General features: G+C 39.8%; 2 protein-coding genes across 9 annotated transcripts in view; both read left to right on the top strand.

Annotated features, from left to right (window-relative positions):
* Positions 1–6,339, top strand: part of OPTN (optineurin) — a 38,979-nt gene extending 32,640 nt beyond the window's left edge. For 2 of the 3 annotated variants that reach the window (XM_074358202.1, XM_074358201.1), the window contains 3 exons: positions 237–367; positions 1,432–1,517; positions 5,377–6,339. In XM_074358202.1, the coding sequence (XP_074214303.1) occupies positions 237–367; positions 1,432–1,517; positions 5,377–5,504 (345 nt within the window). In that variant the 3' untranslated portion in view covers positions 5,505–6,339. The remainder of the gene's footprint in view (positions 1–236; positions 368–1,431; positions 1,518–5,376) is intronic. The other variant, XM_074358203.1, reaches the window with a different exon arrangement.
* Positions 6,340–15,713: 9,374 nt separating this feature from the next.
* MCM10 (minichromosome maintenance 10 replication initiation factor) overlaps positions 15,714–17,207 on the top strand; it is a 107,720-nt gene continuing 106,226 nt past the window's right edge. For 5 of the 6 annotated variants that reach the window (XM_074358198.1, XM_074358196.1, XM_074358199.1 and 2 more), the window contains exon 1: positions 15,728–15,793. The gene's annotated coding sequence lies outside the window, so the exon portion shown is untranslated. Of the gene's footprint in view, positions 15,794–17,207 lie in introns of all 6 variants that reach the window. The other variant, XM_074358200.1, reaches the window with a different exon arrangement.

Here is a 17,207-nt window from a genome sequence, read left to right as displayed (position 1 = left end):
CAGTGTAATTGCTGAGCCCTAACTGTTTAAATGCATACACATACATAACTTGTGTCTTCTGTTTGAAGGCAGTTAGAAAGTCATGGTCATTACACTGGTTTCTGGCAGGAACACGTATCTGTTGTTGACAAGGCATATCACAGGGTCAGCACTGCCACTTCACCTCCTCAACAGGTGAGCTGCAGAGAATCCACATTCCTCTGGGTAGTAACTTTTGGCTCTTTTCCCTCTAACAGATGGAGGTTTATTGTTCTGACTTTCATGCTGAAAGGGCAGCGAGAGAGAAGATTCATGAAGAAAAGGAGCAACTGGCATTGCAGCTGGCAGTTTTGCTGAAAGAGAGTGATGCTTTTGAAGACGGAGGCGGGTAAAGATGAGGGGAAGGCTTAGAGCTTTTACCAGCACAGGCTATGAGAGCGGTGCCCCAGTGTTTCCTAATCTGAGCTGCAAGAATTGCTGAGTGCACTTCACCTGATGGTGTTCCTAACACTTAGTTTGCCTTACAAGGCTTGGCAGCATCTTGTGGGAACCTGATTGAGTTCTTTCCTTTTACATAAATTGTAAAAACCTAACATTATGTGTTCTGAAGTCATATCCCACCATTGCCATGGATAGAATATTCCTAAGAGTTTAAATAATTCTGTAATATGTTTTAAAGAAAATACTGCTAAAGTTACTTTGCCTTTAAAATTTTCATTTTGAGAAAAATTTGAAAAACGGAGGAATAGAAATAGAAAAATACAGAGAATAAAATAACACACACCAATCTGCACCCATCCAGAATTGGCAGTTACTAACATTTCTTTTATTTGCTTCAAGTGTATTTTTATTAAAAGAAAAAAGGGAGTTGGAGATGAAGTTGTGGGCTCCTTTCTCTACCCCTCATCATAGTCCTCTCTTCTCTTCCACACCCTGCCTGGCAGCATCCCTGTCTGTTCTATGTTTTTGCATATATACACGTGTAAATACTATCTTAAGATAAGGTAACATAATTTTTTTTTTACTTTTTTAGAGATAATATTAACTTTTTTAAAACAAAGTGCATAGGTTACAAAGTGATTGCTCTAGGTATCCTGCAACTTGCCTTCCATAACTGATTTTGAACTGTGTATATATATGTATACATACAGATTTAATTCATTGTATTTAATTGCTCTGTTTTGTGTTTAGAAATACGCCACTTTTTTCTAATCTATTCCCCTGTCAATTGACATTCTGTTCACTTACTGGATTTTAAAAATTTTACTTAACTACTTTTACTGCACCGTGTCCCAGTGCCAGTAGTATTTAAAGTTCAAATTACTCTTAAGTTTTGGTTTTTATGACACTTGGCTTTGTACTTTAGCCCTTTTTTTCTCATGCTTCTCTTGAATGTCTGCTTAATGCTGTCACATTTCAAGGTTTCACATACAGTGTTGCTTTTAATCCCAGTAGGCAGTCCTTGATGGAAATGCAGAACCGTCATGGGGCCAGAGCAAGTGATGCTGACCAGCAGCAGGCTTACCTCGTTCAAAGAGGTGAGTCATGTGTGATTCTAGGCTGTCAGGGTTCCAGGGAATATCTATCCTCTCAAGAAGACATTTAAAGAAAAATTTCACTACATTCTATACAATGGATTCTAAATCAAGCTACCAAAAATAGAGCAGTTATCAGTCTTATTTCCACTGAACCCCAGACTCCATCCATTCCCTACTGAATCCAAACCAGACTCTTCGCACTGGCAGTTCAAGGCGTGGCATAGGCGATCTTTTGATCTTCTCTATTCCCCTGTAGGTGTTAGCCAAGGGAATCGCTCCTTCCTTGTTCCTTGAACTTGTCCTAAGCTTATATACTTGCCTACGCTTGCTCATGTGGTATCCTTCACATAGATGCCCTACCCTCATTCATATCTTTCTCTTCCTACAGTCTCTTTCCAGTAAACTCTTACCCTATCTTTAAAATCCATTTCAAATACCATCCCCATGACTCCAACAGAATGTGACCTCCCCCTCCTGAAATTCCAAACTATTTTATTCCTGCTTTTGTACTTATCTGCAGTTTTATAATTATTTATGTGTTCTAAATATGTACTTAAATATTCTATTAAATAAGCTTCCTTGGAGCTTATATCCTCACCCACCACCTAGTGTTACACACATAGTAATGTTACCATTTATTGAGAATTTACTATGCACAGGTGCTGTGTAGATCACTTCAGACACATTATTTTATAGGATCCTCATAGAATTCCACGAGGCATATATTATCACCATCTTCCAGAAGACAAGTTAAATAACCCAGGATCTCAAGGCTAGTTAGGGGGTAGAGCTGGACTCGGAACCTGAGGTTATCTGACTCTTCACCACTGCACGGCACTGCGTGTAATGGACTGTCAGTTATGTACTGCATCCCTGAGTGAAACTGATCATGATACTCATGCAAGGTGTGGTGCTGTGTTCATTACGTGGTTTTAATACTCTAGTAATGATGTTCTGTCATTTACAGTAAATTACATCACTGAAAGGGAAGTATTATCCTTGAGTCTAGATACGGGGAAAAAAATTCAAAGGATCAAGGACTGCTAGAACTAGACAAAAAGTGAATAGCAATGCTACTAAGAGAATCAGGGTTTAAGATGTCACCCAAATTTCACATAAAACTAGTTAGCTATTTTTTTAATGCTGGATTTATCTAAGTCCTTTCCACAAGCCAGCTGACTACTGAGATGGAACTATCCCAGTGTTATCAGCAGCAAGGAAGCAGTATCAGTATGTCTAGTTAGCTGTTAAACCCTGGGGCAATTCCTCTGAGTATCCTTTTGCCTCCCATCTACCCCAGGGCCCTCACCAACGTTCTTTTTACAAGATAAAATAGATTAAAGTAAATATTAGAGGTAGTAATTCAGGTTAAAAATACACAGTATTCATGGGGCCTATGCAGAAGTAGCACATGGACTGACATAAATACTGGCCTCAGGCATTTCCCAGCATCATCAGGTAAAGCGTGTCCTCTGAAAGCTGTATCTACCCACTTGAGCACTGCCAGGCCTTTTCCGTAACCTGAATTTAAATATCTGAGGAACACGCATATCCCTCATATATAAAGTGCCTCCAAGCTTGTCTTGGTTCAAAAAGGACCATCTCTTAAACCTAGATTGCATAGGGGAAGAGTGTCCTTCCTCGTAACTAGGTAAGGCAAATACCTGTTTACACTAAAAAACAGAACAGCAAAGAACTGGTCACACACTCTTAACTTATATTTATAATCTAAAAATTGCCACGAAGTGTGAAAGTATTCATAATTATTCCTAATAGACTTTTTTTCTTATGTAAAACAATATTCCAAACAGATTAAGATTTTGTTTGTTTGTTTCCTAACAAAGCTGCCTTGCGGGGGAGGGCTTAGCTCAAGTGGCAGAGTGCACGCTTGGCGTGCATGAGGCCTCGCGTTCAGTCCCCACACCTCCTCTAAGAATAGGCCTAATTACCTCCCCCCATGAAAAAAATGATAATAATTTAAAAATAATAATAACAAAGCTGCCTTAATAGCCCCTCTCGATATACTTCATCATGGCTGATGAAGTATCTGCAGCCATCTAAGTGTCTCCTGTGGTCTGGGGCACTTGGCGAAGCACAAGGAAGCGAATGGGCATAAGGCACCGTCAGGCCGTGAAGGCCTGTGGTCTAGTTAGAGACAGGATGTGCATGTGAGATAAAAGAAAAGGATGACCCCTGAGGGCTGGGGGTGGGGGTTGAGAAAGGCCTTGAAAAGAAGTGACTTTAAGCTTGACCTTGAAGCCAGGATTTAGGTAAGTACAGTATGAGAATAAAAGGGCAAAGGCAGAAATGAGTGTGATGTGTTGATAATGAAAACTGACTAAGCTTATTTAAGAGCCAGGAGGTGGAGGGAACCCATTAGCTGGCTGATGTAACAGCCCAAGTCTGCATTGTGAAACCTAGACCAGGACAAAAAGAAAGGCACAGATAGACATGATAAAGTTTAAAGGGAAGAATTCGCCCCTGATGTATGGCTGGTTGTCACCTGGGGCAGGGTTTGGCAAGCTGCAGCCCACAGGCCAAATCTGATATAAAGGTTTATTACAACATAGTCATGCCCACTTGCTGACATACTGTCTGGCTGCTTTCATGCTACAGTGGCAGAGTTGAGTAGTTGTGACAGAAATTTATGACCTGTAAAGCTAAAATATTTACTCTCTGGCCCTTTACAGGAATAGTTCCCTTACCCCTGATCTAAAACAGTTAGAAAGCTCGCTGCTTCAGAAATCATGCCTTGTGAGCAGTATTTCTGTTTAAGGGTAATTCCAAAGTTTGCTGGACACCAACTATCCATAACGGTCTCACGTTATTCGATTTAAATAATATGCTCCACAATTAAACCATGTTAAATAACCAAACAAATTAATAAACCATAGCAAATAACCATGTTAAAACTTAACCTCCATTATCATCTTCCAGAAACAAAATTTTGAGGGGGCTGAATAAATGTCTAGAGACCTAGGCAGACATGCTTAAAAACCAAAATGGCGCACATTGGTGCAGAAAGGTCAGATCAAGGAGATGTTCTGGGAACCAGAAATCATTTCCAGCACTGATCATTTGCACACTTAGGACCTGCCAAGAATCAAGGTTTCTTTTGAGGATTCTTCCATTTAGACTTGAACCTCAGTCCAACTCCAACTTCAATTCTTTCTCCCCACTTAACTTTGCCTGGATAACTCTTAATCATTCTTAAGACTCCTCTCAAGTGGAACTGGTCTCATCCAGAGCAATCTGAGCCAGGCACCTTTCTCTGCCCTCCACGAAACCACCTTGTGCACGACATGGCCACAGCGCTGCCCTCCCATGCCACTGCTGTCACTTTTCTTGCCTGATGTCCGCACTGTGTCTGTATCCCTCTCTCCCACCTCCCAGGTGCTCAAACATATCTGCTGAATGACCGTAATTGTCTCTGCTGCTGAGAAGGTACTACTGTTTCAGGATCCCCCTCCATGGGATTGTCTCCTCGACTTTCTCTTTTTGTCCTTAGCTTAACATCCTCATCTCTCTCTTCTTTTTCTCTCAAATATTCTAATTTTTACTAGAACATATCTTGTACCTAGAACTGAAACCATATATTTTCACTTACTTAGAACCTGGAATAGAGCCTAAATCTTAATATGACATGGACGCAGGTACTATTTTTGGAGATTTTTTTCTGTGTAGATTACTTCAGTTAAAGAACAAAAACAAACAAAAAACCAACCCTGTATTCACTTCCCATGGGCATTGATTACAGAGTTTAACTGGTGTTAAAATTAGTATCTGTTACTAAACTCAAACCAAACTGCTTGCAACATGAAAGGAATGGAGTAACATTTCGTTTAATGCTTATTCCCAGAAGCCGAGGATAGAAACTGGCTGCAGGAGCAACAGCGGAATATTCCAATTCATTCTTGCCCCAAATGTGGAGAAGTTCTGCCCGACATAGATACACTACTGATCCATGTTACGGACTGCATCATTTAAGTGTTGATGTTGCACCTCCCCCAGACTGTTGGTAAATGTCAGATTTTTTTCCTCCAAGAGTTGTACTTTTGTGTTACTTGTTTCACTCAAATATTTTGGCTCATTATTTTAGGAGAAAGAAAAGTGTTGTGTTCTAAATAGGACAATTTTTTGTGTGTGGATTTCCATGAACTCACAAAATAGAATCCTTAACATAGCACTCTTCTGACAATAGGTTCTTTTTCTTCTTTTAATTCAGTTTACACGAGCACTGAACTGTTCATGCAGGTAGTGAGTGTGTGACATCATGGACACAGTAAGAGTGGCAATAAGATGGATGAAGCCTAGCTGATTAAGAACGTTCTAAGGAGGTAGGGAAAATGATGCAGTCACAGAGTTAATCAAGAAAAGTGTCTTTGAAGTTTTTTTTTATAATAAATTATATTGTTATTTTTCTTTATCCATTTAAGACAGGTCTGCATATGTATATATCTTACAGTTTTATTTCAGCCACAGCACCAAAGTTATGATGTGGCTCTTTTCATATGAGCCCTGTGAGCGTTTACTTGATCATCAGGACACATGAAAAACATATGAGCCTACACGAAGCAGATACATTTAGTTCACTGGATTTCCTGTAACTGTTGACAGTATAAAGCTCTCTTTTTCTTTCGTTGTGCTGCAGGCATATTTCTGTCTGCTATTCAGTTACCTACTGAATAGTTTATTAATACTGAATAGTCTATTAACTTCTAAAAAGAACAGCTATCTATTAATTTTCTTCCTGGATCAGGCTCTATATTCGTAATCACAAAAATAGTTGTTTCAAAATAAAATTTTGCTTCTGACTCTTTCACATTGTCCATATGTGACTGGCTAATTTCATAGGATGTATGTTTTTCTGTATTCCGCTTCATATAAGCTTAATACTTTTTCAGAACTATCTTGTTAATTCCACGAATATGAGCAAATCCCTTTACTAGAAACTAGTAAGTGTTGTTTGAATTAGAAACTGTTCTTTCTAAGGAGGAGAAAAGATAGGGATTTGCCATATTTTGTAAACATACAGTTTAACCAGATTAGCTAATATTGGACCAGCCGTGAAAGTTATTAATGTCCTTATGTATCTATATCAAAAAACATTTAACAGAAAAATGTTAAATCTCCTCTGTTTGGCTTTGTTGTAAGACTTATCTCCTAGACAAACTTGACTTGTGTGTGTATGTATGTGTGTATGTATATGTATATTTTAAAACAGGAATCAAAATAGTTCATTACAGCTTTATGTCAAGAGAACACATTGCACAAATTCAACAGCAAAAACAGAGATTCCACCACCTCACCCCATGGAGAATGTTTGTTAAAGACATTTCTAAAATAAGTATGAAATTTTACTTCTAATTTCTTATTTAGAGTTTCTAGTTTAAAATTTTTTCCTTACTATTTTATATTGGAGAAGACAGATTTCTAAAGTATCTTAAATTGAAAAGCAAATCACATGGTTCCATATTTAAGTTATTGAGAATATCCTTTTTCTTTGTTCAGGTAAAAGTATTAAGCTGATCCCAATGTGAAATAACAGTGTGAATATGCTTATTAAGCCTGTGATCAGACTGTTTACTTGGTAATTAGAAGGACTACAGATGAAGGCAGGTTCATGTGGTCAGTTTAAATTAAGGCTATTGTTTTAGGAGAATCAAATGGTTTGGTAAACAACTTGTGAAGTCTGTACATGTCTTATCCAGTTAATTCAGTCTTCAAAGGACTCATTCCATGTTACCAGTTAACTACACCTCATCAGAATTTTGGCCCCTCTTCTGGGGCCAGCCATGCTGTATTCTTTTTTTTTTTTTTTTAATGTTTATTGAAGTATAGTCAGTTTACAGTGTTGTATCAATTTCTGCTGTACAGCATAGTAATTCAGTCATACATATACATACATGTATTTGTTTTCATATCCTTGTATGGCTAAATGGGAGCAACAGAAAGATGGGAATTCTGAAGAAATACGAATGAACAAGGGAAAATTTCACAGCTAATAATTTTACAAAATTAGGTCTTCTAATATTATATTTAAAAATAATTTTGATCTGGTCTGGCATGTTAAGGAACTTGGAAGTCATCACTCCTATCCTTGTAACAAGAAAAATGGCTGAACAGACTTAACATCATCAACTCTTTAAATATCCTTCAGAGAACTGAGGTCACAGGGCAAACTTCTACCCCCAAATTGGAGAGACAGGGAGATAAAGAGAGTCACAGATTACCAGCTCAGGGCCTCAGGAGCAGAAACCACAGCCAGAGCCGAGTACCTGAGTAGGAAAACTTAAACTGTAACTGAAGAATTGCATAAGCCTCAGTGTGGATGAGCTTGAGACTTAACTCCAGGGGGAGACTAGTCTTACGGGGACCCCTGCACTTGTGACTTTTACCTCCAGGAGCCCTACCAGATTCTTACACTGAAGATCAGCAAAAATTCCCACATACTCCCAGCAGGGGGAGGGGAAAAGTAGACATTTTGAAATACACCAGAGCATTCTGTTCCTCTTAAGAAGGTCTGCCCTCAAGAGAAACTATTTTGCCAGAGCCTAACTTGCTGGGATATTAGCAGAGCCTAACCAAACTGGGGGGGAAAAATACCCAACTTTGGCCCCCTCTAGCCTTACTCTTAACACCTAAGTTACAGAAAAGGGTAACATACGTGCAATGAGAATACCAGAGGAAAAGAAGGAGAGAAGGGGTCAGAGGAATGTCTGAAGTAATAATGGCTGAGAATTTTCAAAAATTAACAACAGACACCAAACCACAGATCCAGGAAGCTCAGAGAACACTAAGCAGGATAAATGTCCAAAAAAAAAAAAAAAAAAATCTTCACCTAATATGTCATGTGAAAACTGCAGAAAATCAAAGACAACAAGAAAAATTTGAAGGAAGCCTGAAGGGGAAAAAAACCTTACTTGTAGGGGAGCAAGGATAAGAAATATATCAGACCTCTCTTCAGAAACCACACAAGTAAGAAGAAAGCCGAGAGAGAAAAACCACCAACCTACATTCTGTGTCTATGGAAACTATCCTTCAAAGTGCAGGAGAAGTAGACTTTATTAGACAAACAAAAATTGATGGAATTTGTTGCTAGTAAACCTGCTTTGCAAAAAATGTTAAAAGTTCTTCAGAGAAAGAGAAAATTATATAGATCAGAAACACAGATCTGAGTAAAGAAGCGAAAGGCATTAGAGAAAGAACACATGAAGATAAAAGAGTCTTTTATTTTTCTTATAACTAACTAACAGGTAACAGTTTGTTCAAAGTAACAATAGCCACAAGTATTTGGTGATTCTAGCTAATGGATAAATGAAATAATTGAGAACAATGTTATAAGGTATGGGTGGGAAGAATTGGGAATACTCTGTTACAGGGCATTTTCACTACCTATGGGAAGAGGAAAACCCTTCAGAGGAGAGATTTGGATAATGCAATAGAAGCTGTGGATGAATTTGCTTTTCAGGAGGGGACTTTGGATTGATTGCTGAGCTGGGCAGTTCTGTGAGCCTGCACCTGCATCCTTCAGCCAGGACCTCTGCAGGCTTCTGCTTTGAAGAACAGTCTTTGGAATCCTGTACTTATACCCTTTTCCTGTCCTACCTTCAACCTAAGCCTGGATATGCAGAGATTCACCTGTTACCTTTTCTCTACAAGGTCTTCCACTGCTGTGTCTTCCATTTTTGGCCTGGATTACAGCTGCTGCTACTTGCAGTAGAGATACAGAAAGTGATTTGTGTAGGTGGCTTCATGAATCGTAAGGACCAAATAGAGGTATCTGACAACTTCAGCCTAGTGTGTTTTATAATCTTGCCTTGTTCTTGCCCCCATGATTGGAGAGACACCTCACCTAGTCACAGATCTTTCTCATCTTCCCTGCCAGCCATTGTAAACCTCTGTCTTCCATTTATTTGTTCCTTTTTTTTTTTTAAAGCTCATCAGCAGAATGTGGTTCCAGAATTTGCAAGGTGCCACTTAAGGTCTTCAGAGGTCAAGTAAATGTGATCCTAGATTTAAAATCAGTGAAAAAATTTTAGCAGCTTTATTGAGATGTAATTCACCGACCACACAATTTGCCCATTTAAAGTATACATTTCAGTAGTCCTTAGTATATTCACAGATGTGTACAACCTTTGCTACAGTCAATTTTCGAACATTGTTAATGGAATTACGGGTGTTATTTTGTGTCTGGCTTCTCTCACTTAGATAATGTTTTTAAGGTTTATGTTATAGCATATATCAGTACCCATTCCTTTATTTTTTAACTTGTAGAAAATATACATAACATAAAATTTACCATTTTAACCATTAAAAAATAAAAATAAAAAAACACTAGAGCACCCCTACCCTCCAAGAAGTTAAAAAAAAAAAAGAAATATAATTGTTATTGCTAATAGAGGAGAGAAAATGGAATAACATAAAATGCCAAGTTAAAACCAGAAAAGCCAGAAATAGAATGAAAGACAACAGAAAAAACAAAGAACAATAGCAGTGAATAGAAAACATTTTTTTATAAAAAGGTAGATGTTAATCCAATTATATCAATAATCACTTTAAATACCATTGGTCTAAATATACCAATTAAAAGATGGAAACTCTGAGAGTGGATTAAAAAAAAAAAAAGACCCATCTATATGCTGCCTACAAGAAACCTACTTTAAATATAAAGACACGTGTGGATTAAAGTGAAGAGATGGAGAAAGATAAGAGTATGTTAACACTAATCAAAAGAAAGCTGGAGTAGCTATATTAATTTCAGACAAAGAGAACTACAAAGGAAGAAAAATTATTAGGGAAAAAGGGGCACTGCAAGTGATAAAGGGGTCAATTTTCCAAGAAGACATAACAATCCCTAATGTATATGTACCTAAAAACAGAGCCTCAAAATACATCAGGCAAAAACTGACAGAACTGCAAGGAAGAATATATGAATCCACTAGTACAGTTGGAGACTTCACAATACCCTCTATCAGTATGATTAACAGACCCAATAGGCAAAAAAATTATTAAGGACATGATTAAATTGAATAGCACTGTCAATCAACTAGATCTAACTGAAATTTATAGAATATTTCATATTCCACATATGACCGAATACACATTCTTCTCAGGCTCATGCAGAACATCTACCATGACAGACCACATTCTGAGCCATAAAACACAGCTTAAGAAATTTAAAACAACAGAAATCATACACAGTATGTTCTCACACCACAGTGGAATTAAACTAGAAATCATTAATAGAAAGATACCTGGAAACCCTCCAAACACTTGGAGAGTAAGCACACTTGTAAATAACAGGTTAAAGGAGAAGTCTAAAAAATTTAAATATATTTTAAACTAAATGAAATTAATATATAACATCAAAATTTGGGGATGAAGTGAAAGCAGTGTTCAGCAGGAAATGTTTAGCTCTGGATGCATACATAGTAAAGAAAAAGGATCTAAAACCAATAATTAAAGCTTCTTTTAAAAAAAACTAGAAAAAGTGGCAATTAAACACAAAATAAGCAGAAGAAAAAAAATAATAAAAATTAGAGCAGAAATCAATGAAATTTAAGCCAGGAAATCAATAGAAAAGAATCAATGAAACCAAAAACTGGTTCTTTGAAAAAACTGATAAACCTCTAAGCCATGTTAACTAAGAAAACAGAAGACAAAAATTACTAATATCAGCAATGCCATGAACAACTTGGAACTTGAAATTTTAAAAACACTGTGACATCTACATTAACACCAAAAAATGAAATTCTTAGTTATAAATCTAATGAAATATGTGTAAGATCTGATGAAAGAAATTAAAGAACTAAATAAATGGAGAGATACTCCACGTTCCTGTACATGAAGACTCAATATTGTTAAGATGTCAGTTCTTCAGACCTGATTCACAGATTCAACGCCAATTCCAATCAAAATCTCAAGTTCTTTTGCAGCTGTCAACAAACTGATCCTAAAGTTTATATGGAGAGGCAAAAGACGAGAATAGCCAACACAACACTGAATGAGAAGAACGAAGCTGGAGGACAGACACTACCCAACTTCAAGACTTACTATAAAACTACAGTAATTAATACAGTGTGGTACTGGTGAAAGAACAGATAAATATATGAAGAGAACAAAACAGAAAGCACAGAAATAGACCCAGAGAGTCCTCTGGGCTTTGACAAAGGAACAATAAGCAGTTCAATGGAGAAAGGATAGTATTATCAACAAATGGTACTGGTACAACTGAACAGCCACGTGCAAAAAAAAAAAAAAAAAAAAGAATCTAAGAGACACAGACCTTACACCTTTCACAAAAACTAACGCCACAGACTAGGAATAAATCTGCATCTGAAACATGCATCTGAAAAAGGGCTGGTATCAAAATATCCAAAGAACTCTTAAAATGCAACAATAAGAAAACATCCCACTTTTTAAAAGGGCAAAAGATAACAGATACCTCACTAAAAATGTACAGTTGGCAAATAAAGATACAAAAAGTTGCTAAACATCATGTGTCATTAGGGAATTGCCAATTTCAACAAGATACCGTTACACATAATAGAATGGCTACAATTCAAAACAATAACACCACCAAGTGCTGGGGAGGATGTGGAACAGTAGGAATTCTCAATAATTGCTGGTGGAAATGCAGAATGGTACTTTGGAAGACAGTTCGGCAGTTTGTTGCAAAACTAAGCATACATCCATCCTTCATATTTACCCAAATGAACTGAAAACATATCCACACAAAACCTGCACATGAATTTTCAAAATAGCTTTACTCATAATTGCCAAAACCTGGAAGCAACCGAGATGTCAATAGGTAGATGGATAATCAAACTGCGGTACATCCATACAATGGAATATTAGTCAGTGCTAAGAAGAAATAAGCTATCAAACCACAAAAAGACTTGGAGGAACCTTAAATGCATATTGCCAAGTGAAAGAAATCAATCTGAAAAGGCTACATATTGTATCATTCGAACTGTATGACACTCTGGGAAAAGCAAAACTACGGAGTCAGGTCTGCAAGTAAAGTTCCTGAATGGCAAGGAGTTGGAGATTTACAGGCACCAAATGGCTACAGATGAATTTTGATCAGGGAACAGCCAGGCCAAGATTTTGCTGTAAATGGAGCAACAAGGGAAATGGGTTGAAGGTGGTTGAGACTGGAAGTAGGCCAGTTAGAGGTAAATAGGAGAGAAAGGATGAGAGCAGAGGTGACAAGGGATGTACTTAGCGATATGGCCCAGTGGCATCTGGGGGAAAGAGGCTTGAGGCAGCCTAACCTTAACTCTCTTTGCGGCCTGTTTCCCTCTTATTCTGTGATACGTTTTAAAAGTCCCTCCCAGTGATTCTGATGCACTGTAGTTTCAGAACCACTGCTATAGAAAGATGCAGTAACTACAAAGGCTAAACACAGAATATTGGGTCCCACCCTTAGTTTCTGATTCAGTAGGTCTGGCATGGGGCCCAAGCATTTGATTTCTAACAAGTTCCCAGGTGGTGCTGATGCTGCTGGTCTGGGGGCCACTGAGAACCCCTGCTTGAGAGCACTGACAGTTACTACTTCCTTCTTAAAACTCGCCTTCCTTGGCATCCTGTGCCATTTTCCTACAGGCCCACCCCTCACACTGGAAAACTCTGGGGCAAGAATACAAATGGAGGCCCACATATCTGATGTATAGAGTTTTAAAGTTTTATAGATAAAACTAAAATCTCCTTGGAGCTTCACACTGAAACAGGACATCTTGAGAAGTGGCCCCCAGCCCTGCAAATCCTGCTTCTCTTCCCACCTGGACTCAGTTCTGTGCTGCTTGGCGGCCTCTCCCCAAGACTGGTGACACCCCAACCTGCTATCCAGGCACCCTGCACCACCACCCTCAAACGCCACCCCTTAGAGGGATCTACCATCAGAAGGACAAGGAGAGGCCCACAGAGGTCCTTGAAGCCCAGTTAGGACCCATGAGTAAAAAATTCCAGGGTCCCAGGACCTACAGCTTTGGCTTCAAGGGGCTTTCAGTATCTGGATAGGGACATCCCCTCAGCTCTGGGACTCTTCACCCTGTGGAGAGGGCAGAGGAAGCGGACCAGACCGGGGCCATATGAAGGGCCGGCGCAGGTAAAGGTCACCCTCTTGCGTAAGGCTAGGTGGCGGCCTGCTTTTTTGACCACTCTATCTGTTCCTGCTCAGCTTCTGTCATTGGCTCAAATTTTTGTGCTCGCCATGCTTCTGCCTTTTACAGTAGAGGTTCTTGATTTGGAGGGGTGTCTTGAGGAAAATATGTGAATCCCCCAAAGAGGTACACAAAATCGTGAATGTATGAGAGTGCATTTTTCTGGGGGCAGGGAGATGCATCATTTCTATTGTATACAGAAAGGGATCTGTAATTGCTTCCTGTCAGAAGGGTGTAAGAACTACTACAACACTGATACTTTGTTTTAGGTTTTATTTTAGATGTATGTTAATGATGCTTAAAGATGTTGTCCGGTACAGACCTCTTCTTAAAACCTCAAAACTGGCCATCAAACTGGCTACAGGGCCTTTCTTAGTATCTTTCACACATCTCATTTTGAAATTCCAAACTAAATCTGTCGTCTCCCTAACCTGTTCTGTATTTCCTGTGCTACCTACTTCAGTGCATTGCCTCAAAAACCACCTGAATTCCCCTCTCCCTCCTTCCTTGTCTCTCCCTGTTATCTCCACATTCAGTGGGTTCTGAATTTACTCTAATTCTTTCTCAAACTCACCTCCCCCTCTTTTCTCAAAATCACCACAGTACTCATTCCAATTAATAACTGCTTGGTTCCTCACTCTAGAAAAGTTTGAGGGCTTAGATTGGTTTTGTTTCGTATTTCTTGCATGGATTGGATACAAAGTGGCCTTGGAAAGTCAAGAGGAAGAAAAGAACTTTGGAATAAGAATCAGAATTGGTCCAGGAATTTCTGCATAATGACTAAGAATAACTCCATGATGAGCCTTTATAATTAGCTGTAGAGATGCATTTAAACTCCTTTCTTCAACGGGATTACTACAGTTCCTCCATTACTATGAACTTTTCAACACTAGCAGCTTTAAAAGTGGTACTGTTCATATTTCTGGGTCATTGTAATAGGTTCAGATAATAAGGCTGAGCACCTAAATAGAGCATTAATCTCCATTAGGACACAGGGGGTAAAAAAATCAATGTAGCTGGCATTAGGATAGTTTATTTTCCAGCCAATCTAATGCTGATTTTAATTTTTCTGAAAATGAAGGTAAATACAGTGGACAGAGATGCCACCTTGTATAAAATGATTAGTGGGGGAATGCAGTGCCCGAATAGTGTCTACAAGGGAAAAAAAAATTTTTTTAATGGTAAAATGGTCGTTTGATCCATCCAAAACTCTTCTGCTTTGAATTCTTTGAAATTACATAGAAGCTATGTTTTTACTGTGTATCTAGAAACTGCGTTCTTGGATTTATGTACAGACACTTTTTAGGATGTAAATACATTTTAAAAATCTGCATTTCTGTGTAAAATGTGCTCTCCTGACCAGTTGTTCCCAGCTCTGACTCCAGGTACAATTCTCAAAGTCTATGGACCACGAACTCCTCTGGAAATAGTGGTTTCTACCGTGTCTAGCCTTTTTTTTTTCAAATTTTACAGACGGTGAAGATGTTACTACTTCCCCAAGGTCAGACGGAGTTTTTTGTTTGTTTGTTTGGGGGCCCAATTATCTCAACTGAACACAAAGCTGTAAAATAATCAACTAACTGAAATAATTAACCAGCTTGTTCAGACGTGTATACAGTCAGCGCAACCAGAGCACATTCGTGAGGGCGGGGGCGAGGTTTGCAGTGGGCTCTGCGGTTTGAGCGCCAAAGTGCAGGGTTACTCTACACCTCACAGGAACCGAAAATGAGGCTATGGACTGGATGGTACAGTCAGTCCCGGAAGGTGTCAGGAACTGACTTATGACCTCCCGTAAAAATACCGGACGGGAACACTTCTACTTCCCGGCGCCGGTGGGGACGCTACATTTACCCGAAGGAGGTCCGGGCTGCACCGACCGGACGTTCCCTTGCCCCCAACTAAGATGGCGCCGGTCACGTGAGCCAATCAGATCACTCTACGCAAGGACCGTCAATCGCTCGCTCCCCCAGGTTCCTTCCGCCCAGAGCTCGGACATAGCCAATCAGTGCCGCTCCGAGCCGACGTGCGCCTGACGTCAGCGGCGGGGGGCGGAGCCAATTTGGGATTTTTGGCGGGTCTGGCTGTGGGAAGGAAAGGACTGAGGAGCCGGTAAGGAGCGAAGCGGGTCTGGGTGTATGGGTGGCGGTGAGAGGGCCTGAGGCGCGAGTCTGCGAGAGAGTTTTGTGAGCTCCGAGGGCGGGAGGCGCGGAGCCCGGGGACGCTCAGGTCGACTCGGCTGGAATTGGGCGAACGGTGGGGCCGAGCGCGGGGCCTGCGCGGGGTCGGCGGCGGGATGGGCGCTGAGTCCAGAGGGACGGAGGGAGTCGGGGCGGGGGGCTGCGGACACCTACGATACGCACCGTGAGGTGCCAGGAGTCCCGCAGTCTACGCTGTTTAAGGGTCCAGTTTTTCGTTTTTACAGGTAGCCTTTTAAAACGCTTGCTAAGTGCGTGCCGTTTGGACTTTCTCTTATTCATTTATTTATTTGCTTAAATTCATGATTTGCTAATAGTTACTGAATGCGTGCCATGTGCGGGGCTCCAAACACCCATCACTTCTGCCCTCGTGAAGTTTATAGTTTAAAGAGGATAGTGGGTAACAGACAGGTACCCCTTAGTAGTGTGTACGGTGAAGTCGTGAAAAGGCTGAGGTGAGAGATTATCAACAGGGCCTGGTCACATAGGGTGGTCTGGAAAGGCTTAGAAAAACTGATACTTCAGCAGAGACTGAAAGATGAGAAGGAGCTAGGGGAGAGCTTTCCAAAGAGCCTGAGGCCTGCAAGCACTCGAGTGTTCAAGAAGTTGAAAGCAGGCTAGTGTGGTTGAAGCTTGGTTTGGGGGGTGAGTAGAGTTGGGTGGAGCAGACCCACAGAAAAGATGAGGAAGTACAAGTAGGCAGGAGAGAGTAGCCATGGCCTCTTGGGCTTTGTAAATTTTGTTCTAAGGGCAATGGAAAAATCATTTAAAAAGTTTTATGGAGGAAATACCACAATGTGACCTATGTTCCTAAAAGATTGTCAAGGAAAGCAAAGATTACTGTAGCCGTTATACAGAGGATAAATGACAGGGGGATAGAGAGACTAGTGCAGGAAGCTAACACGGTGGTCCAGGTGAAGGATTGATGGTTGCTTGGACTAGGCTTTTGGTGGTGAAACTGGGGAGAAATGAAAGATTTGAACACTATATTGGAGGTAGAATCCATAGCACTTGTTGGATGGTCCTAGATGTGAGGGTGAGAAAGAGTGCATATGTTTGGGGAGGGAATAGAGGGTTGATTATAGAAATGAACACGACAGTTTGCTCTCACCTAACCTTCAGGAAGTTTACAATCCAACAGATTCCCCAGTAGACAACATAGCACAGGGCACATGATGGGTCCATGGAAATATTTGTTGAATAAATAAAAACAAAGCACCATAATCATTACTTGATGTTGGCCTTACCAGGGTCACATATATTATAGAGCACGTACAAGTTAAATAATAAGCTAGAAAAATTTACACTTTTTGCTTGTAGTTTTAAAA

This window comes from Camelus bactrianus, chromosome 35 (assembly GCF_048773025.1).
Source record: "Camelus bactrianus isolate YW-2024 breed Bactrian camel chromosome 35, ASM4877302v1, whole genome shotgun sequence".
Lineage (NCBI taxonomy): Eukaryota > Metazoa > Chordata > Mammalia > Artiodactyla > Camelidae > Camelus > Camelus bactrianus.
Note: the sequence above shows the minus strand (reverse complement) of the source record. Positions and strands in the feature narration are given on the sequence as shown.